A 21,844-nucleotide genomic window follows, 5' to 3' on the forward strand; every position below is an offset into this window, starting at 1 on the left:
AGAAGTCATGCAGAGGAGAGAGTTCATGAGCAGCAGATGTCCTGAGGCAGAAATATGTTGTGGCCATTGGGGTTTGTGTTCCTTTTTGTGTGTTTGCTTTTTATTGAGCTTTCTCTAAGGTAGAAATATGCTCAGTTTGTAATACCTTGTAGGAAAGGCCACTAAAACACAGCAGGGAAGGCTTGTTTGGAACCTGACTGTAAACTGGTTCATGTGACTCTCAGTCCAGGGTTTTGAAACCACTTAACATGGTCTTTTTATAGTTACTGACTCACTATGATCCATAATGATGCTCATGTCCCACGGTGTGCTCCCATACAGCTAAATAGAAGCGTATAGGATAATTCTCAGAGGCGTATCTTGCCTTTTCTTGGTGACTGAATCTTAGAGGACTGCTACAATGAATACCAGAGCAAAAGCTGAGACTTGAATGTTACTTAGATGTTAAAGTTTTCTAAACCTGCCCAGAGAATGTTTGGAAAAGTTGCAGGTAGTTACTTTGAGTGGCATAGTTGGTTGGAAACACTTTCTTTCCCTTCCTCTGGAACCACATTTGAACCTGAGAGCAGAGAAATGCCAGTGGTGTGAATAGGAGCCCTACCGGTGTGACTGCTTTCACCGTGAGGCAAGAGCCAGGAAAGTCTGGCTTTGTCTGGGAACGGGGCACACCCTGGCCTCAGGAGAACTTGTCCTCCCTCCTTCCTTCCCCTTCAGAGCCTCAAATATTGGGTTTGGAGACACAGTCGGGCTTCTCCTCGTCCCCAGTTTCCGCTGTTTCACACAGCTTTACTCCCTGAACACTTTTGGGTCCTTTTTCCCTATTCCTACACAAGCATGGAGATGTAATTATTTTTTTTGTTTGTAGTACAGAGGAAACGTGTATATGGTATTTAGCGTTGAAAACTCAAGATATACAGACTCCATGATGCTTGGCAAGTGGTCTGTCTTAAATTGTATGCTGTGTGTGAGGGTTAATTAAGCACATTTCTTTTTTGAAGCTTCACCTTCAGTTTAGCTTTCGAGTCTTGTGTGGAGACGTACAAAGCAGGCACAGACGGCGTGTTACAGTATGGCTGCTGCTGTAAGGAGATGCTGCTCACTAACCTTTCTGCCGTTTTGTGATGCAGGGGACACCTTTTCTTCTTAAAAATTGAAACTCTGTTTTAATTGCGTGTGCTGTTTCAATTTACCCTGGCTGGGGTGTGGAGCTCCCCCGTCGTTTTGTGTGGCGGCGGTGGGTGGCACTTGCTGTGGCATGAGGGGGGGAGGCGTGCGTTTCCTCAGCGATGGCACCAGCTTGTAGATAGACTTAAAAAAAAAAAAAAGGAAAAAAGAAAATTACGGTTTTTCGGGGGAACATGTGAGCCCTTAAGACGCCTAAGGCGTTCAAAGGCAGCGCTGCGCCCACACCCCGCTGCGGGTGAGGGCAGCCGCCATTTTGTCGCCGCCTCCCCGTTCCCGCCTCGGCGCCGTGAGGGAGCGCGCGCGGGCCCCGCCCCGCGGCCCCGCCCCTGTGGCCGCCGTCCCGTCGGCGGCGCGGCGGCAGCGGGCGGCCGCCGTAGCCCCTGCGAGGGGAGCCCGTGCCCGGGCGGGGAGGAAGAGAAAGGCGGCCCGAGCCGGGTTACAAGATGGCGGCGGCGCTGTAGTAGCTGCTGAGGCGGAGCGGCGCCAGCGAGGCCCGGGCCGGGGCGCGGCGGCGCTGACTCGCCATGGGAAGCGGCGCGCTAAAGGCCCCGCGGTGCCCCTGAGCGGCCCGGCGGCCCCGCTTGCTCCCCGGCGCCCTCGCTCCATCGCCCCCGCGGAGGCGGAGCGGGCCCGGGGCTGCACCATGTCGGACACCCGCCGGCGGGTGAAGGTCTACACGCTCAACGAGGATCGGCAATGGGACGACAGGGGCACCGGGCACGTCTCCTCCAGCTACGTGGAGCGGCTGAAGGGGATGTCGCTGCTGGTGCGCGCCGAGTCGGACGGTGAGAGCGTGGCCGGGGCTGCCCAGGCCGCTTCCCCTCTCCCCATGCCCGGCTCCGGGCCCCGACCGCCGGGGCCGCCCCCCACCATCGCCGGGCTCGGCTGGTGGTGCCTTCCCTTGGGGCATCCCAGAGGATTATTGTTGTTATTGTTATTATTTCCACTCTCCGTGCCTTCCCTTATCTTGCGGATCGTGTGAAGTTTCCTTACCGCACAAGCCGCAGCAGCGTTTGCTACCGTGGTCTTAGACTTTCCCCCTCCCAGTTGATAGAATTTTGGAATATGCTGAGCTGCAAGGGACCCATCGGGATCATCAAAGTCCATCTCCTGGCCCTGCACGGAGCTCCCAACAATCCCACCGTGTCCCTGAGAGCGTTATCCAGGCTCTCCTGCAGCTCTGGCAGCCTCGGGACCATTCCCAGGGAGCCTGGGCAGTGCCCGACCACCCTGTGGGGAGAACCTTTCCCTGAAATCCATCCTAAACCTCCCTGACCCAGCTCCACGCTGTTACCCCAGGCAGCTGCAGCGCCTCGGCCTGAGCAGAGCTGAAGCCGTGACATGTGAGGACATTTTGTTCTCTTTCACAGCAATATCCTTTGCTTTTCAGGTGCTCTTTTCCTCCCTTCCTTACTGCTGTGAAAAAAAAGTTGTTTGTTTGTTGCTCTTTTTCTCCTCAGGAATTCCCTGCTTGTGCTACAGTCGGGTGGCATCCCTTGTGTTTTATTGCACTTTAAAGTGACCTTAAAGGGTCTTTTTTAGAGGGGGGAGGTACGTGCTGCCCACTTTGTCAGCCGACAGGTGCTAATGTGCTAAATAAACCACCTAAGACTGGTATAAATTGCTCCGGAGCTGTTGCCAGGAGACATACACTGCTTGCATACACAAGATGAAGTCCCTGCGTTTATAGTAGCTGGGTGATTCACTTCTGAAGGGCAGCTGAAGGGAGTCAAAGCAAGTGACCCACGTGGCTGCTCTGGACAAAAACATTTTTATGCTGGGCAGCACATTACCTGCTGGAATTTCTATAGTTGGCCTAAAATTCCACCAAAAAAGCTGGTTCTAGCACCAGATTTCAGGAGAAAAGAGTGCTACAATGGATTTTGGACTAAAACGAGAAAAATGTATTTTAATAGGGATATTCCTGTTGAATTTTGTTTTACCTGGCTTATTTTAGGAAATTATATTTAAAGGAGGCGGTTCTTGTGGATTTTCTGTGAGATTTGGATTAAGCTGAGAGTCTGTTGGCTGGCACGTGGGCAGTGGTGTGAGATGTGTGGAGATGTTTGTTTTGTTGGATTCGGTAAATCTCTCTTCATACCTTTTTCAGGTTCACTACTGTTAGAATCGAAGATAAATCCAAATACTGCATATCAAAAACAGCAGGCAAGTATGATTGCTAGGCTTTACTTTCTCTGGTTGCTGGTGCTGAGGAATTGTTTTGTGCTTGGAGTAATTGCATTTTTTCAGGAAAAAAGGAAGAGCAGGAGGACGTGCAATTATTGATAGAGGTTTTTATAGGTGAAAAAATTTATAGGCGTTTTTTAGAGGTGAAAAAATTGCTGAGAGGACTATGGATGTTGAACACTTCACATTCTAGAAATTAATATGTGGGTCTTCTAGAAAAATCCATTTTGGACTTTAGGCTTTGAAGATAATATGTGCAATTTGGAGAAATATTGAAATCATTACAGGAAGGATAGTTGGAAACATGTATGTGTAACTTTTGTCTCCCATGCTAGGCCATCTGAAATAATTGCAAAATTAGAGAGGCAAAACTTTGACCAGCCCTGTTGAAGTGTATTTATTTATTTATTGAGTTCTTTTCTTGGAAAGAACATGAAGGAATTTGTCTTTGTGGGACTCCTTTCTTTGTTGTTGCTGTTTAGTTTTTATTTTTAGCCCTGAAGGATCCTGTAGTCCTAGGTAAGGCCACAAGCCACGGTGAGAGTTGCCTTTCCTAGGGTAAACCTCCTGCAAGACAAAGTAAAACAGTTGGGAGCTGTGTTAATAGGTTATTTTTGTTTCATCCCCTGAAAAAAATCAGCTTACTGAATCTCTTCTGCTTTTATTGTTTTCCCTTTTTCAGCACGCATTTTTGATGTCTCTGCCTGCATTGTTCTCGTGGGTTTTCTGGAGTTTTTTCTCTCTGCTCCTTTGTTCTACAGTAGAGTCTCTGTTCCTTCAGTGCCTGATACTTGTTCTTTATCCTTATGGTATCCAGGAGTGTTTCAGCTCTGTAGAAAACAGTAATTTTGTTCTTCCTAAGTCACAGAGGGACACATCTTTGAGGGTTCTGTTATAGTGACAAGTTACAGTGTGAGAAGGAGACTTTATCTTGTGGACATGGGTTGGCTCACTTTGGGTTAGGAGTGAGGTGGTTTTGGGCCAGCCTTTCCAGGGCTGTTTGCTCTCTGTGGTTTCTGCTCTTCACTGGTTAGGGGCTGGTGGCTGGAGGCTTTCCTTGGGGGGCCATGCTGAGCAAGGAGCTCTGCAGAAGCCAAGAGTCCTGAACTGCTTCCTGTTTACTGCAGGAAGCCTGTACATAGTGAAATACAAATGCAGATTTTGTTGCTTTAAAGTTTTAAAATGCTTCCCTTCACACCCTGTTTCCTGAAACTACAACTGGTTAATTGTAGGCCTTTTTTACTTAAATGGTAGCAGTTTTAAGTGACTTAGGTAACTTTTGTTACCATTTTTCTTGTGGAAAAGGTAGATCATAGTTTAGAAACACTAAAACTGAGGTTTATTTTGGCTGGCTTTATTTCTGATACTAATGCTTTTATGTCCATGTGGCAGAAAGCTTTTTCTTCACTGTTTGCTCCTTAAGGTTTGTACAACCTCGTGCAGCTTTTAGCTGACCCAGAGCATTGTCCTTGAGTTGATGGCCTTGGATCTGGGGTGCTGATGGCCTTGGATCTGGGGTGCTGATGGCCTTGGATTTGGGGAGCTGATGGCCTTGGATTTGGGGGAGCTGATGGCCTTGGATTTGGGGTGCTGATGGCCTTGGGTTTGCGGGAGCTGATGGCCTTGGATCTGGGGTGCTGATGGCCTTGGATCTGGGGTGCTGATGGCCTTGGATCTGGGGAAAGCTGCAGGGTGGTGCAGCTGGATGGAACAGAAGCATGCCCTGCCTGCACATCTGTCGTGTAAATGACTTGACTGGACTCAGAGGGTGCTTAACCCTTCATTGGGTTTGCATAACAGCGTCCTGTGAAAAAAGGAAACCAGCACTGATTTTTCAGTGCTGTGCATCAGTCTGTGACTTCCAGTGTTGCACTGTTAGTGCCAAGCTGTGCTGCAGCTGTTGACTAACCCCAAACAGGACAGGCCTGTTACCTCCTGCTCCAGTCCTGTTTGTGGTTCCTGGGGAATTCATTCTGCCCAGGTGTTGGGCACACTGTCATCACAACTTTCCCTTTCTCTAGGGAAGTTGGGCTTGGATGGGTCAGGCAGGTGCTGAGCTGCTCAGCATACAGTGTAAATTAGCTCTAGTTGGATGAATGCAAAGAACACGAGAGCCTGGAGAGCTTCAGGTCCCCCTGGATTTTGGGGCATAGGCTTTGGGAGTTACCCCTGCTGGACACCCCACGTTAGCCAGAGGGCAGGCTCAGATGTGTTCTGGAGGCTCTGGTAGGAGGGCTTTTAAAGGTTCCACCACACCCATGTGATGTTTCAGCCTCTGCTTGAGGTTACTGTTGCCTGGCAGAGCTGGCAGGAGAGCCAGTCCATGGCTGAAGAAATGGAGCTGCTGCAGAAATCCTTACAGGGAGTGCTGCCTTCTGCTGTTACCTTTGCTTGGGTGTGCTCTGTTTGCAGCTCTGAGATGAAGATGGTGTGCAGATCCTGTTTTTGCCAGAGTTTCCATCACTGTGTGACCACAGAACGCTTTGCTCAAGGCAGACTAGGAGTTCCTGGTGGCCAGGATTGATCACATTTGCAGGGGTGCTGTCAAAGCCAGCCCCAGCAGTTGCCAGAGGGTTTCTTCACTCCTGGTTCATCCAGAGGCAGGTTGGATTTGTGGCTGAGTCAGTTGAAACATGTCTGCCTGCTGGATTCATTTTATCCCCATGTGTTCCCCACACTGCTGCTGGCATGGGGATGTGGTGCAGGAACACAGAGGGTGGAGGAGCAGGCACTGTGCACACCAGCACTGGAGAAGGGTCTGAACAGCTCTCAGTTTCAGTTTTTGTTCAGAATTAATCTCTTTTGCCTTTATGGTGCTTGAGTGAATTAAGGAACGTTGCTGTTGCTCATGGATGGAGCAGCATGGCCTCTGAGCAGATGGGAGTGGTGGAGCCTGGCCTGGAAGGTGTCTGTCTGTCTGTCTGTCTGCTCTTCGTGGGTTGTCTGAGGTCATGCAGGAAGTGTGTGCCAGATGAGTACGTCTTATATTGGTTTTGGACAATTATTTTCTGTTGAAACCATCTTTCAGTCTTTCTGAAATATTTTTGGAAAAGCTTATATAACTTCTGCTTTGTGTGGGCAGTACAGATTGTAACAAGTACCATTCAGGAACTGGAGAATTTTCACAAATTTTTGACTGCAGTCCCTGGGTGCCTGGAGTCATTTGAAGTTACTGCATTAATTCTGTTACTTGAATCATCCTGGGCTATGAATAGGGCTGCTGAGTGTGTGTGTCCTTCTTTGTTCAGTGCAGCACCTCTGAGGCTCAGCTTACCTGCAGTGCGTTGATTTTGAGTGTCAGGGCATCAGCACTTGCACAGAATATTTCAAGGTAAACATTTCACATTTGGAATTCTGTAGCAGCCATCAAATTGTACTTAAGAATTATTTTTTTATTAATCTCTGAACAAGACCCAGATCAGGGAGCTGATGAAGCTTTCAATGCATGCAGTTGACAATTATTATTTTTCCCTTGAAGCCCGGTTGAGTTGTTGACTCTGAAATGGCACAAGGTAAATACAGAGATCCAGAGGTCCTGGGCTGGAGATGAGGGGGGACAGCTGGGAGTGAAAACCATGTCAGCTCCAAGAGCTTGGACCAGCTGTGAGTGGAGCCTGACAGCAGAGAGGCTCCCTGTTAATATTTCTCTGTAGGAGAAAAGTGCAAGTGTAATATAGGACACTGTAATATAAATAAACAACTCACAACAGTGCTGAAACCACAGTGAACTCTGTTCACTCATTGAATCCTGTTCTTTCCACAACAGGGAAACTTTTTCTCTAAAGAAATGTGTAAAAATTAGTAAGAAAGGAAAAAATTGCCTGTGCAAATTCCATTGTCTTTAGTGTGGCCTGTGATTATTTTGGGAGAAGGAAATGGATCTATTGGTAGGCATTTGTCAAAGGTGATGTTATTCTTAACTTTGTTTTCAAAGAAAAAAAAGGGCAAAGCCAAAACCCCCAAGATACAGCTCCCCATGGGTATTGAGGAATTAGGATTGCTGTAGAAATGAAGAATTAATGCTGCATCAGTGCTGCTGATGTTCATTGATGTTCCAGTGGTAGCTGTGGCAGCTGGGAGTTGTGTTTGTTGAGACAGATGTGTGTATCCAAATAACTGCTGATGGAGAGGGAACCTGCTGTCCCATGCCAGGAATCCTTCCCTGCTGTCAGTCCCCTCACAGCTGGAAGTAGAGGAGTGTTCCCTGAGCTGTGCAAGCCCAGATAATTCAAGGTCTGTTTAAAGCTTACTGCCCCTGAAGCTTCCTAAGGAATATCATCAGGTGTTTCTTTGGGTTTCCTTGCTGAGCTTAAAGATACCACTCTTAATATTTTGTATTCACTCTTAATATTTTGTGTTCACTAATCAGCCTTGATAAGTTGTATGGTGAATATTGAATGTTTTAAATGTGGGAATTAATTACCTTACTGACCATTAACCAAAAGCTTACTAGTGTTTAAAAAACACGTCAATATTTAAAAATATGTGGTAACTGTGGAAGTCAGACTTGGAATGTTGAAGAGTTTTGTTGGAGCTCATCAAATATTCTGGATAGTTAGCAGAGATGCTCAGTTTGGATATTTTTGTATGAAGATGAGTTTGCTGTAGGATGGGGAACTGTTCTCCTGCCTTTGTGTGGGACAGAGTTCATTCCATGGCAGCAGCTGGAGCAGAGCTGTGGTTGGGTTCAGGGTGACAGTGGCACTGACAGCACAGGGGTGCTGGAGGTGGTGCTGGGCAGGGCTTCCCTTCAGGCAGGGACTGGTGAGTTCCCCGTGCCCTGGCACTGAGGAGCTGCCCAGGGAGCTGAGCTGGCCAGAGGGATGTTCCATACTGGGATAATGGGCAGGGATAAACTGGGGGGTGGCCAGGAAGGGCCACTCGCTGCTCAGGTGCTGCTGAACATCACTTACCTGTCAGGGTTTATTCCTTTCTTCCCCTTCCTTTTTTTGCTGTGACTATTATAATTATTATATTTTACTTTCTTTCATTTTTGAAACAGTTCTTACCTCAAGAACAGAACTTTCACCTTGTCCTGATTGCCCTTCCCATCCCAGTGTTGGGAGGAAGTGAATGAGCAGCTGTGTGGGACTTCCTTGGCAGCTGGGTTAAACCACAACCACTCTGTATTGTCTTGAATAAATATTCAACTGAATGTTGAAGTACAGCCTTGCATTCCTTACAGGACAGCAGCAAGTGTCCTGATAAAGCCTCTGCCAAAACCATTTTTGCCTGTTCAGAAATTCCATCAAAACTTCCAGGTCTGCTGTGCAAGTGCACAAATGGAATTGATGGACACAATAGTAACAGAAGGAAAACCTGGCTCAAATGAAAATAACTGGCAAGATGGTTGTAACTTCAGTAAGAACCTGGGAGATTTGTATTATTCAGGCTGTATGGCTTTTAATTCAGAAAGGAATATTTGAACATTAACTAGGCATTATGTCTCACTTAGATATAAACACTTTTCTTCCACTTTCTAAAACTGAAATCTTAGAGGATTTGTTTCTACCTTACTAAATATGGAAATTCTTAACCTGTTGTATTGTAGGTTTTCTTAATCTAGTGTGTGCATTCCCATTTCAAGACTGTTGGCTCAAGAAATGTATCTTGCAGAAAAATGCCATCATAAGTGGCTTGGATATGAAAAATAGTGTCTTTAAATATGTTTTGTGTAAGGTAATGGTCATAAAATAACTAGAAAGAAAGTTGATGTATGGCAGAACAGGTTAGATAATATTTTAGTGTTATGCTTTTTTTGGCAAGTGTAACTTTAAATTTATTTATTTTGTAGACATTGGCTTTAAAGGAGTAGAGGTTAATATGTACTGCAGACCTGTTTCAGAAACAATTAATTAACTTTCTTGATTTTATCTCAAACAGGACACCCTGATTGTTTGGTCAGAAGCAGAAAACTATGATTTAGCACTGAGTTTTCAAGAAAAAGCTGGCTGTGATGAAATTTGGGAAAAAATCTGCCAGGTACAGTAAATTGAAACATGCTGTTTCTTCAAGGTGTTTTAGTGTCTTCTGTAACTTGATGTATTTGTGCATCCTTTCCAAACCTGCTTGTAAAGCAAGCAAATATTTGTTCTTTTCTGTGCAAGGTCTTAAAATGCTCCTGCTTAGAGCACCAGTTGTTGTCATGGTTGAATGTCAGGCCTTGGTAAAATCACTGTAATGCTGAGACTCAGGTGGTCGCTGTTCTGGGGCCGTTGGTGTGGTTGTGTTATTGGAAAGGGACTGCCAGAGTTCCAGGCTTTAGTTGTCCTTCTCCCAGCTGGCCTCAGGTAGAGGAAGAAGCAGCTTGTTAGAGTGCTGTGGAACTGCAAATGTGCTGTAAGAACCAGAGGGCTCAGATCCCACTGCAGCTGGGATGTGTTGTTACTTTGGTTCCTGACCTGCTCATTTTTGGGATCAGACAGTAACTGTGTGCACTCTGCCCTCAGGTTCAGGGTAAGGATCCTTCAGTGGAAGTCACGCAGGACCTGATAGAGTCAGAAGAGGAACACATCGAGGAGATGCCTGAAACCAGCCCTCTGATTGACCTTCCTACTTGTGAACTCAACAAACTTGAAGAGATTGCTGACCTAGTTACCTCTGTTCTTTCCTCACCCATCCGTAGGGAAAAGCTGGCCCTGGCCTTGGAGAACGAGGGCTACATTAAAAAACTGCTGCAGCTTTTCCAAGTCTGTGAGAATTTAGAGAACACCGAAGGTTTGCATCATTTGTATGAAATTATTCGAGGGATTTTGTTCCTCAACAAAGCAACTCTGTTTGAGGTGATGTTCTCTGACGAGTGCATCATGGATGTGGTTGGATGCCTGGAGTATGATCCTTCTTTGGCTCAGCCAAAACGGCACAGGGAGTTCTTGACCAAAACAGCAAAATTTAAGGAGGTTATTCCTATTACAGACTCTGAACTCAGGCAAAAAATCCACCAGACTTACAGGGTACAGTATATTCAGGACATCATCCTCCCGACACCATCTGTTTTTGAAGAGAATTTTCTTTCTACCCTCACTTCCTTTATTTTCTTCAACAAAGTTGAGATTGTCAGTATGTTGCAGGTAAGTGGTTCTTCATATGGTCTGGATGGATTGTTTGTAGATGCCTGTAGCTGTAGTTTCAAAATGGATTGCACTTAATCACACACATCATTTGCACAATGTTTTGAATGCTTGCCCTCCTCTCTGATACCTTTGATTTTGTATTTTGAAGAGGTGCATTTCAGGTGAGTATATGAATATTTGTTAAATGAGTTGTAAAGCTGAAGATTTTTCTCCTTGATTGCCAAGCAACATACAATTCTTGACAAAGTTTGTGTAAGCATTTAGAGAACAGGAAGCTTGTTGTATTGTGCTGGTTTTGTGGCAAATTCTGGATCTGGGATTCTAAAGAGCATGGTCAGAACCATTCCTGTCACACTACTGTACATCGTGGTGGTAATTTCAAATGTTCCTGTTGTCTTAAAGATTAAGTCACTAGTTGCTGGGGTTTTTTTTCATACTGATATCCAGAAGTATTAATTAGTAAATAACCAAGCTGTTATTACTTTATGGAAAACTGTCCTGCACACTTTGTAGGCAGAAGAGGCTCCAAGGTGGTTGGGACCCTGGAAGGAGCCTCAGTGAAGAGCTGGGTGAATTCATGGCTTTTTGGGGCTTTCACTTGGTGCTGTGTTGTGCAAACTCATGGGTACCCAAGTGGCTTTATTCTGTTTATCTGTGTCCAGAATGGTCCATTTGTGTAGGGTACATCACATACTCACCCCATACTCTTGTGGAGAGGCTCTGTGAAACACCAGGAGTTGAGGAAAAGAGGAAAGGAGTAAAAATGGTGGAGAGAAAGGGGCACTGGACCTCCTTAACATCCATATTGAATTTGTTAATGAGTTCAGATATGGGTGAAAAATGGTAAAGAGTTCAATAGAGGACTGGAAAATAAAACAGTAATTCCAGAGAATTTCATGAGTATGCTGTTTGGCTTCTTTCTACTATTTTTGTGGCTCAATAGCAGAAAGAAACAAAAAATTAAATTCCTCTTGCAAAATGATTAGCTTTGTGTTAAATAAAGATTTTCCTTTAAATTCTTTTGCATATATTTTCAAAACCTAAAAATAAATTCAGTATTAGGCTCCTGAGGCCACAGTCCTGTTTGCATTTAGAGATTTTTAAGTATAGAGTTATTTTTTTCATTGGGGCTCTACAGTACTGAATCCTTCCATCCATCCCTGCATCCATCCTTCCATCCATAAATGCTTCAGGACACACAGCCCTAGACAGGCAGGAGATGTTTCTGTGCTCAGCTGTTCTGCAGTAGGGATTTCCTACTCTGTCTCCTGTTGATTGTAGTGTGCTTTGGGGGTTTTTTTTGTACCAGGCTTAATTAAGCTGTTTAAGCCAGCAAAGCTTAAAATAAACTACTAAATCTGTGTATGTTGCACTCCCTGTGATGTTGATTCCAGGTATCATTTGTTTGTAAAGCACTTCTATCCCCACATCTGAAAATTGTCAGGAAAAGGTGTTTTTTTGCCAGTTTTTGGTTGGCATTGCTGTAACTGTAAAAATTCTGTATTGTTACTGTAATAAAGCAGACATTTTAGTGACAGCACACAGCAAAATAGCGAGGTAAGCACATTCTGTGTTATATAAAGTCAAGTTCATGTATATGTTTTGGAATGCTGCTGTTCTGTTCATTTTTGTTCAATGCACGAGTTTATTGAGTTGAAGTGATACAGTGATGCAAAATTTTGTACAGGTGTAGCATGTTACTGTTTGCTGTCAGATTTATATTGTCTTTAAAAGGTAACAGAAACATTTGAATTTGAGAGAACTCCAACACTGTTTTCAATGTGAAAGGACAGAAAGTGTCTGAACCCTTCAGAGATGCTGATGTTCACCCTGGGTTTTGGGTACCTCTTGATCTTATGGGGTACCTGAAATGCTTTGCAAGAAGTGAGGTGTTCCTGTATATGCTGAAATATCTCTTGGTAACAGAGGATGTGAATGTGAAAACCCAGTAATAGTCCATAAAGTTTCCCAGCTTGGCAAAGCAGAGCACGTGCAAGTGGGAGAGGTTTTATTGTGAGTAAGGTGCTGGGGACATGGCTGCAAAGCTGTCCCTTGGCTGTCCCTTTGTAGTTGCAGTTTTAGGGACCATCACTGAGCTCAGCTTCACCTGGCTCTGCTCTCCTGGAGCTGCTGCTGCTGCTCAGAGGGAGTGCTGAAACAATGCCCTGGGAGAGATCCCACTGGATGTGTGCTCTGGCATTTGTCTCTTTGGGATGAATTGGATGGAGAGCTGGACTTGCTGCAGGGCTGGCTCCTGTAGGGATGGAAGTTCTTTTCCAGAGGCTCTGTGTAAGGTGTGTTCCTTTTGTGTGTTACACAGGAAGACGAGAAGTTTTTATCAGAAGTTTTTGCACAATTGACAGACGAAGCTACAGACGATGACAAACGGTGTGAACTGGTGAGTGCCAGCCCCTGTGCTGCCTCCAGGGCTCTGGGTCACAGGGAAGCTCTCCTGCAGTCCCTGAGGGATTTCTGTACACAAACTCTGCCCCAAAATGTAACTTTTTGGTCCTTTCAGAGAGTTTTCTGACCCAAATGCTCAAATTCCCTTTCCCTGTGTGACAGGTGAACTTCTTCAAGGAATTCTGCGCCTTTTCTCAAACGTTACAACCTCAGAACAGAGATGCGTTTTTCAAAACTTTGGCAAAGTTGGGAATTCTTCCAGCTCTTGAAATTGTAATGGTGAGTGAAACTTCAAGCTGATTTTAAGCAAGCAGAAGAGCTGCAGCCACTGAGGCAGTTTTGGCTCTGCTGAGCCCCTCTGTGTCAGTTTTGTTCTCTTGGGAGTGGGAGTTGATTGGAGCATTCCCAGTGCAGAGGCTGCCCCAGCTCTGAGGTGCCTGACCTGGCTGCTCTGGGTGTTCTCACCCTGTGATCAGCACAGTCCTTGGGACAAGGGGCTGTAAAAACTGGCAGAGGCTCTTTGTGCAGCTGGATTGTTGTTGTGGTTGTTGCTGGCCAAGGGCCCAAGAAGTATTTTTAGATAATCTTGAACTGTTGGCTGGTTCCTCCCAAAAGATCCCATAATCCTGTCGTTAGCAGATTAATCTGTCCTAATCAGCAGTGGGAAAACAGAATTTCTTTCACTCCTGTGGTTGGAGCAGCTGTTGCTGCCTGAATATTGCAATTCATTTTGCTGGTTTATTGTTGTTTTTCTGTAACCCTATTACTGTGCTTCTCATAGAAACTCTGGTAATGAGATGTTCCCAAAACTTAAAACTACCTATTCCTTTCAGCTTTACTTGATAATAAATACCAGCTTAACTTGTTCTTGCTAATCAATTTCTCTCTCTATTAGGGAATGGATGATCTGCAAGTTAGATCTGCTGCTACAGATATATTTTCTTATCTAGTAGAATTTAGCCCATCCATGGTCCGAGAATTTGTGATGCAAGAGGCCCAGCAGAGTGATGATGTAAGTCCCAGTGGTTTGCAGTTTGTTGAGTCTTTGGGCAAGGAGGAAACAAACAAAACAGCAAAACAAACCTCTAGAAGTACAGGAAAAAGTAGGTTTAATATACAGACATCTCTGAGCATGTTGCTGTTGTATGAGTTTACAGTTTTGGAACTCTGGCTAACAAGAGTTGTAAGTGTGGAGGGTTGTGCCTGCCAGAATTTCTGTATCCAAATGCAACTCTCAATTCTTCGGTTTCATTTAAAATTGTCTTCACAAATTTACAGAGACTATAGAAATGATTTTCCATTCTTGAAACCGTGTCTAACTTGGGTGGTGTGTTTGTTTGGGATTTTTCTGCAGGACATCCTCCTCATCAACGTGGTCATTGAGCAGATGATCTGTGACACAGACCCGGAGCTGGGGGGAGCTGTGCAGTTAATGGGGCTGCTGAGAACTCTGATTGACCCAGAGAACATGCTGGCCACAGCCAATGTAAGCAGGTGTGGGGGTACAGACACTGCACTGGCTCAGCAGAGCTGAAAACCTGACATTCTCTGTTTGCTCTGATACTCAATTTAAACAAGCCTAAAATAAGCTTTATGTTTCCATTTTGGGCCATTGGGCAGGTGTTTATCAACAAAAGTTTTGTCAAACTTTTTGAGTTGATGTTTTTTCAGTAGGGGATCTTTTGGTGAGGGTGAGCTTGGTTAGTTCCCCCAAAATGCAAAAACTGATCTTCCTTGAACACAATATATTTATATATAAATATACCTGCAGGCCCAACAGGTATGCAGGCAGACCTGAAGGAGCCACTAGAATTCTGTATGGGCTGTTTCCTGTGTTACTGTTCTTTCTTATTTAAAAGCCTGTGTATAAATCCCAGTGTTTAATAAAGTTATTTTTGTTTTAGAAAACAGAAAAGAGTGAATTTCTCAATTTTTTCTACAACCATTGTATGCACGTTCTCACTGCTCCACTTCTGGCCAATACATCAGAGGATAAATGTGAAAAAGGTACTGAATATTTCCATTTTCTTTTTCTTCCTTTCAGGCCTGTAGTGTTTGGCAGTGACTGACAGTGCTGGTCCTTGCTGCACTTCCTTGATGTTAATCATGCTAATACACCATTGTTAATTGCATTTTAAAAATACTTCCTGTAAAGCAGAGATTGGCTGTAATTAAAATGAAGTGTCTGTAAATTAGACTGCACTCATTTTAATGCAGTATTTGAAAAATTTAGGATTGGTGCTTTTATTCTGTATCATATTCCTAAGGTTTAGGTTATACATTTTCACCTAGATGGATTTAAAATTAAGATAAATTAAATATAGAAGTTTCACCTGACTACATTCTTGCTGCCTGTTTATGTCCCTGTATCTCACAAACTTTTGATCTGATGAAAAATCTGACCACTTGGTAGAACTGATTGTTTCTCCTCATCTTTTACATCTTGACAGTGCTTTGAAAACCTTTTTCTGATTTTTGGTTTTGTTTTCTCTTTATCAGATGCAGTAGTTGGATCCACTAAGAGTAATACAATTTGTCCTGGTAAGTCTGAATTGACTTTGAGTTTTGAAACTTGCCTTGTGTGCTGTGTATGGTACTCTATTAGGAAAAAAAAAGTTAGGCATGCCCATATTTTATTTCTTTTAATACTTTTTACTGAAGTAGATGCAGGAGCTTTGATTCACTTGAGATAATTGGAAGCTAAAGGAACGTTTTAATCTGTTTAGAAGTTATGGGTTGGGTTTTTTTCCTAGTCAACCTTGCTGCTGAAAGTTGAAATTATTCCTTTTTCTTGCAGATAATTACCAAACAGCACAACTACTTGCCTTAATTTTGGAGCTGCTTACTTTCTGTGTGGAACACCACACATATCACATCAAGAATTACATTATGAACAAAGATTTGCTAAGAAGAGTGCTGGTATTGATGAATTCAAAACACACATTTCTGGCCTTGTGTGAGTATGGAGCTGTTGTGATTTCCTTCCTGCAGGCATGGTGGGGCTGTGAGGAAGGTGTTCAGTGCACACTTGGGGTTTGTGTTAGTGGTGTGGGTGAGATTGCAATGCTCTGGGTTTGGGGGCCTCTGGGGGGTTCTCAGGGGTCCCAGCATGAGGCAAGAGATGAGAATCCTGACTCCATGTTTCAGAAGGCTGATTTATTATTTTATGATATATATTATAAGTAAATGATATATTAAAATTATACTAAAAGAATAGAAGAAAGGATTTCATCAGAAGGCTTGCAAGGAATAGAAAAGAATGGAATGATAACAAAATCTTGTGACTGACCCGAGAGTCTGAGACAGCTGGACTGTGATTGGCCATTAATTAGAAACAACCACATGAGGCCAATCCCAGATGCACCTGTTGCATCCCACAGCAGCAGATAATCATTGTTTACATTTTGTTCCTAAAGCCTCTCAGCTTCTCAGGAGAAAAAGTCCTGCAAAGGGATTTTTCATAAAATGTGTCCATGACTGGGGCCCATCTTCCTCTGGGTAACATGAGGGGTTTCAGTTCTTTCCACAAGGCATGTGGTTGTTAACTCCTTGAATTTTCTTCCCCCAGGTGCTCTTCGCTTTATGAGGAGGATAATTGGGCTGAAGGATGAATTCTACAACCGCTACATCACCAAGGGAAACCTCTTTGAGCCCGTGATCAACGCCCTGCTGGACAACGGCACTCGCTACAACCTGCTCAACTCTGCTGTCATCGAGCTCTTTGAGTTCATCCGCGTGGTGAGTGCGGCTGTGCCCTCACAGGGGCAGGGAAACAAGGACTTGGGCAGCTCCTGGGCCCCTGCTGCCACTGCCTTCATGGGTGGGGATCTTCGTGCTCTGTGAAAGTGAAGGGAGGTTTTTAGTTGTAGGATATGGTGTCTGCTGTCTTTTCCAGCAAGAAGAACATTAGGAATTGTAGGGTTTGCCTGATAGGGTGAGAGACTGACTAAAAGGTTCCTGGTCCCACATGAGCTGCTGTAGGTGCTGAGGACTGGAGAGAGCTGGAGCCTGTGGGGAGGACAGGGCACAGCTCTCCTACATAAAAGATCTTTGTTTAACTGAAGTGTCACAATTACAGTTGGGACACTGCTGGCTCCATTGTCTGTTTCTATGGGGAGCCTTATAATTATTTCTCAATCTCATCTATTTATTAAGGGTAAATCTGATTTCATGCTTCACATTTGTATAATGTTGTACAATAATGCTTTGGCTCTGGGCAAGAAATCGGTTACTTTCCAAAGTAAACTCAAAAGCTTTCTGAATTGCTTGTGCCCATTTGAGGCTGAAACCCTGTTTTGTTCTTCTGCAGGAAGATATTAAGTCCCTTATTGCACATATAGTTGAAAACTTCTATAATGCACTTGAATCTATTGAGTATGTTCAGACCTTCAAGGGACTGAAGACAAAATACGAGCAGGAAAAGGACCGACAAAGCCAGAAGCTGAACAGGTAGGTCTCAGTTTCTGTGTCCTGAGCCTGGCAGGGGCTGCTGCTCTGCTCTGCTCCTTGCTTTTGCCTTTCCCAGAGGGCAGCAGGAGCTGGGACTGGGGTTGGGGTTCATTCTTGGTGAAAACTTCTTGGACTAGAGGAAAGCCCCATCTGCCTTTCCTTGTGGCCAAGTGTAGCAGAGCTGATGGTGGCCAGTGGAATGAATGTTATGGTCAGAAAACTCTAGAGTATTGGAATAATTAACACTAGAGAATTTCTAAAGAAGAGAGAGGACTCTCTAAGAGAAGAACAAAATGTTGCTCTGTCACTGATTTGGGACTCAGTCAGGCTCATCGTCAGCTGGGGTGTTGGTGAGTCTTGGGGTGAGGCAGAACGAGAGCTGGAGCTGCATTGCCCTCTCAAATGCACTGAGTTCCTCTGAAGCTCTGGAGGCATTTCTGAAGCCTGAAGCAGCAGCCAAGCTGGGATCCTGTGTGTGTCTCTTACAGTGTCCCATCCATATTGCGTAGCAATAGATTCCGCAGGGATGCCAGAGCCTTGGAGGAGGATGAAGAAATGTGGTTCAATGAAGATGAAGAGGAAGAAGGCGAAGCTGTTGTACCTCCAGTTGAGAAGTCAAAACAGGAGGATGATTTTCCAGATAGCTATGAGAAATTTATGGAAACTAAAAAAGGTATTTACTGTGTTTGAGCTTGTTGGCACTGGAAGTGCTCCATGGCTGTGTCACCCACACTCACCCGTGGTTGTGCTCTGTACCTCGAGCAGCAGCACGGGGTGTTCCATGTAAAAATCCCAATGTGTCTTCACAAGCCAGTTTAGGATTAAATGAGGAGTTTAAATGGTATCCAAAAGCAGGACTCTGAATGTGCCTGTGTGCTCCAGGTGAGCCACGTCCCCGTGCCCTCAGCATCCAGGCCCTGCTCAGTTTGCTGCTGGTGGGCTCAGCATGGGCTTGGTTGGGGAACTGAGAATTGCAGCAGAATTGGAACCAAAATCCCTGCTGGCTGTCTCCTGCGATTGCACTGTGATGTGGATTGTACTCCTTGGTGTGCAGCTGATACCTAAGTGTGACAATGTTTGTCCCTCAGCTAAGGAGAGTGAAGACAAAGAGAATCTTCCAAAAAGGACTTCAGCTGGGGGATTCAAATTCACTTTTTCCCACTCAGCCAGCGCAGCCAACGGTGCGAACGGTGCAAACAGCAAATCCGTGGCAGCTCAGACATCACCAGCCAGCTCCAACGGCTCCTCCTCCAAGAGCACGGCCCTGAGCCCGGCAGTGCCAGCCCCCAAGGTGGGAGAACTCTGTGGGGAACAGATAAATTCACGCTGAGCCCTGCAGTGAATCCCTCACTGCTCCGGGGAGGCTCAGTGGGGCTGCACTCTGTTGGTGCAGTCTCATCCCACATCCTCTGCATCATTTCACTGTTTCTTCTTTTTGTTGCTGCTCACTTGCTGCTCTGGGTGTACACAGGGAATTGGGGTTTGTGGGAGCTCTGTTAGTGCCTGTGTTAGTGGCTGGGGAATTGCCCAGTGCTTTAGAGGAGGCAAATGCAGCGAGTGAGCCCTGGGTGGTGCCAGACCGAGCTGGGCATTATTGGAATCCTCAGCCACGGAGCTCCTGAGCACTGCAGGCCCGTGCAGCAGGGAGTGATTGCCCACCCTGAGGCTGAGCACAAAGGGATGGCAGCCTGCACACTGGAGTTTGTGTCCGTCCCACTGGCTTGGAAGTGGTTTTTAAACAATTCCCAATCCAGACCCAGAGCAGTGAGGAAGCTCCAGTACATTTTGCAGTTTGAGGTTCAAACCTATTTTCCATATATATATATAAATGACACTTGGAATGCCAAAGGTTGGTGTGCCCTAGACAGGTTGGCTGGAGGTTTTGTTCAAAATTTGCACCTTTCTAGGTACTTCTTCAATATAAAAACTTCCTTTTTCCTTTTCTAATTGGCAGGGAAGTCTAGTTGGGCTAGTGGATTATCCTGATGATGAAGATGATGATGAAGAGGAGGAGACATCTCCAAGGAAAAGACCTCGTCTGGGTTCATAAAAGAAACCAAAACTTTGGAATAAGAACTTTTATTATGGGGTTTCAAATGCTGCAACTGTTTTAAGAGCTAAAAAGAATCTGAATCAGAAAGCTTTCTCCCATGAGTATATAAGATAATACAAGGAGTAGCAAAAGAAACTCGGTGTATCAGCTAGAAAGGGTTAGTTCTGTAAACACAAATCTTCCAAGGAACTTAATGTCTTTCTAGAAAGTAAGGAGTCTGCCATTCAGGCTGTCAAAAAAAAAGAAAAATTAAAAAAAAAGGTGGGTTAGTATTCTCAGAACCTGGATGATGGCTTCTCAGCAAGGAAAGTCTCAGGTGTTGGGAGGGAAAGGGGGAGGGAAAGGTATGGTAACACTTTTTTAAAAATATTGCAGGGTTTCCCCATTGTTTAACAGAACTAGGAAAAAAAATGCAAGCTTAAATTTTGAACCCCGTAATCTTAATTTTGTAATGGTGCTGTCAGTTGTGTTCTTTTAGCAATGCCTCTTTTAAAAAAATTTAAGGGAAAACTAACTCTGTTTGCATAAGAACAATCCATATTTTGGGACCATTTATTACCAACTAAAATGCATTTCTCATGATTGGAGGGAGGGACGCTGCAGTTATAGTGCATGTTGAGTTGTTTAAAACAGTTCAAATAAGTTTTAATTTGTATTTTCCAAGAGGAGAGAATGCAAGCTGGATTCAAAACGGAAGGTTTTGCTTGTTTTGTCAGTGAGACGTCCAGAAATCTCGATGGCAAGGAGCAGAGGCTTCCCAAGGCTCTGCAGGAGCTGCCTGTGTCATGGTGGGGCTGCACCCAGCACATCCTCAGCTTGGGCAGGGCCTGAATTCCAACGTGCTCCACGTGTCCCAAGGGCTGCTCCTCCTGGGCAGCCCTTCCCTGTTTGGGAGCTGCATGCTTGAGGTGGGAATAACAAACACTCCCAGCTTTTCCACAGTGATGGACTGAGCAGCATTTCACACCAAAGCAGTTTGGACCAAGACAGGATTATTGCCAGGAGAACACCTTGAGGGCTTGGAGATGGGATCCACAAGCAGCACCTGAATCTGGGGTGGTACAAAAGCTGCTTTTTTAAAACACAAAAGCACATTCCACATAGGTGAGTGAACTGTGACGGGAATAGGGGAGCTCATGGCAAGGTGACAGAGGCAAACAGTCCAGGTTTTATTTTCAAGAGCAGCACATGAATTGTAAATATTTTAATGTTAGTTTGCCCATATGTGATCTGAGATCATGACTGAGTGAGAGGAGATTTCCCAGCGACTGTGTCAGAGATGTTCAAGATGGAACCAGCTGCAATCCACCACATAGATCACTTGTAATACGTGTTATGGGTCCATTTCTCCTGGAATAGTTTAAACTGAAGCAGTTTCTCTGTTTTGGAGATTTTTGTAGTTAGTTTTAATTTTAGCTCTTGTTTGGAAAAGATGGGCTGTCTGTGTAGATATGAAGTATAGTTTTTTCCATAAAACAGAAGTTTATTTTGTATTAAAGATACCACTGTACTTGTTTTACACCATTTGTATACATGTGGTGATATTAATGCTGAACTGTAAAATTCAGGAATTAAAATGTGACCCTGTAATTCCATAATTATTGCTTTGGTTTGGTTTGTTACACATGGTAGGTGAACTCAGACTTTGAAATGTGGCTGTTGTAGGATATTGTTTAAGGTTTCAGCAGTAGCTCCATACCACTGAATGGAATCCCAGGGGGAATGGGTGAGCTCTTCCCAAGGTGTGAGCACGACACGGGTTCTCTGATGGACCTGGGGACAGTGGAGTTGTCCCCAGAGAGCTCCAGGACTCTGAGGGAGCAGCCATCAGCTCCAGAGCCAAGGAAGTGTTTGCTGGTAAAGAGAAGCTGCAGCACCATCCTCGTGTGCTCACTCTGAGCTGCTTTGCTTCCCAGTGGGTTCTGTCTCCAGCAGTAAAGAATCTTCCCAGGCCATGAGAGCAGCAGGCACCTGGGATGTGCCTTCACTCACCTGAGGAGCACCAGAGGCATCACCTCAAGCGTGGACCCCATTCCTGATTCTGTTCAGTGCCTCCCAAGCCGAGCTCTCCCCAGGAGTGTCAGTGCTTGCTCTGCTCCTCACGTGCAGCAGGAGCTTTAACCACACTCACACAAACAGGAGCTGGCCTCACAGCAGAACCAAGAATGGCATGAATTTTTACAGTTCCTAGGAAAGGACTGGCTGAAGTGGCAGCAGCTATCCTGTTAAACACCAGCCTGCACTCCCAAGAGAAGGTGAGACCCAGCTCTGCCTCTTCCCTGGGGCTGTCACCCCTCGGTGCTGGCTCCATCTGCCCTCGTGGGCACCACGGATGTTCTCCTCTGTGGGCCCTTCCACTGCCATACATGTACCAGTTCTAAATGCTATTTTAATAAAAACTCCATGAAACTGGAAGGGGTGGGTTTGTCTCTTCGCTGTGAGTAGCCGTGGCCTGTCACGGCCAAGGGTGACCTCTCAGTGAGGCCATGCCAAT

At 45.1% G+C, this 21,844-nt stretch overlaps 1 protein-coding gene across 3 annotated transcripts; it reads left to right on the forward strand.

Annotated features, from left to right (window-relative positions):
• The first annotated feature begins 1,484 nt into the window (after positions 1-1,484).
• Positions 1,485-20,948, forward strand: PPP4R3B (protein phosphatase 4 regulatory subunit 3B). 3 transcript variants are annotated; one of them, XM_074536665.1, is made up of 16 exons: positions 1,485-1,970; positions 3,296-3,351; positions 9,256-9,354; positions 9,822-10,442; positions 12,766-12,843; positions 13,011-13,127; positions 13,744-13,860; positions 14,203-14,334; positions 14,753-14,855; positions 15,348-15,389; positions 15,646-15,804; positions 16,417-16,586; positions 17,158-17,297; positions 17,786-17,970; positions 18,464-18,588; positions 19,252-20,948. In XM_074536665.1, the coding sequence occupies exons 1-16, from the start codon at positions 1,829-1,831 to the stop codon at positions 19,345-19,347; spliced, it is 2,382 nt and encodes a 793-aa protein (XP_074392766.1). In that variant the 5' UTR covers positions 1,485-1,828; the 3' UTR covers positions 19,348-20,948. The 3 variants fall into 3 exon arrangements, with proteins under 3 accessions (XP_074392766.1, XP_074392765.1, XP_074392764.1); XM_074536664.1 differs by having other exon boundaries at positions 17,807-17,970; positions 18,386-18,588; XM_074536663.1 differs by having other exon boundaries at positions 1,486-1,970; positions 18,386-18,588.
• Positions 20,949-21,844: the final 896 nt, after the last annotated feature.

This window comes from Zonotrichia albicollis, chromosome 3, assembly GCF_047830755.1.
Source record: "Zonotrichia albicollis isolate bZonAlb1 chromosome 3, bZonAlb1.hap1, whole genome shotgun sequence".
Taxonomy (NCBI): Eukaryota; Metazoa; Chordata; class Aves; order Passeriformes; family Passerellidae; genus Zonotrichia; species Zonotrichia albicollis.

Excerpts from the sequence above, each read along its gene's own strand:
- PPP4R3B (XM_074536663.1), top strand. The coding sequence starts at position 1,829 with ATGTCGGACACCCGCCGGCGGGTGAAGGTCTACACGCTCAACGAGGAT. Across the intron at positions 10,443-12,765 it reads AGATTGTCAGTATGTTGCAG|GAAGACGAGAAGTTTTTATC; the intron begins GTAAGTGGTTCT and ends TGTGTTACACAG. Across the intron at positions 14,856-15,347 it reads AGAGGATAAATGTGAAAAAG|ATGCAGTAGTTGGATCCACT; the intron begins GTACTGAATATT and ends TCTCTTTATCAG.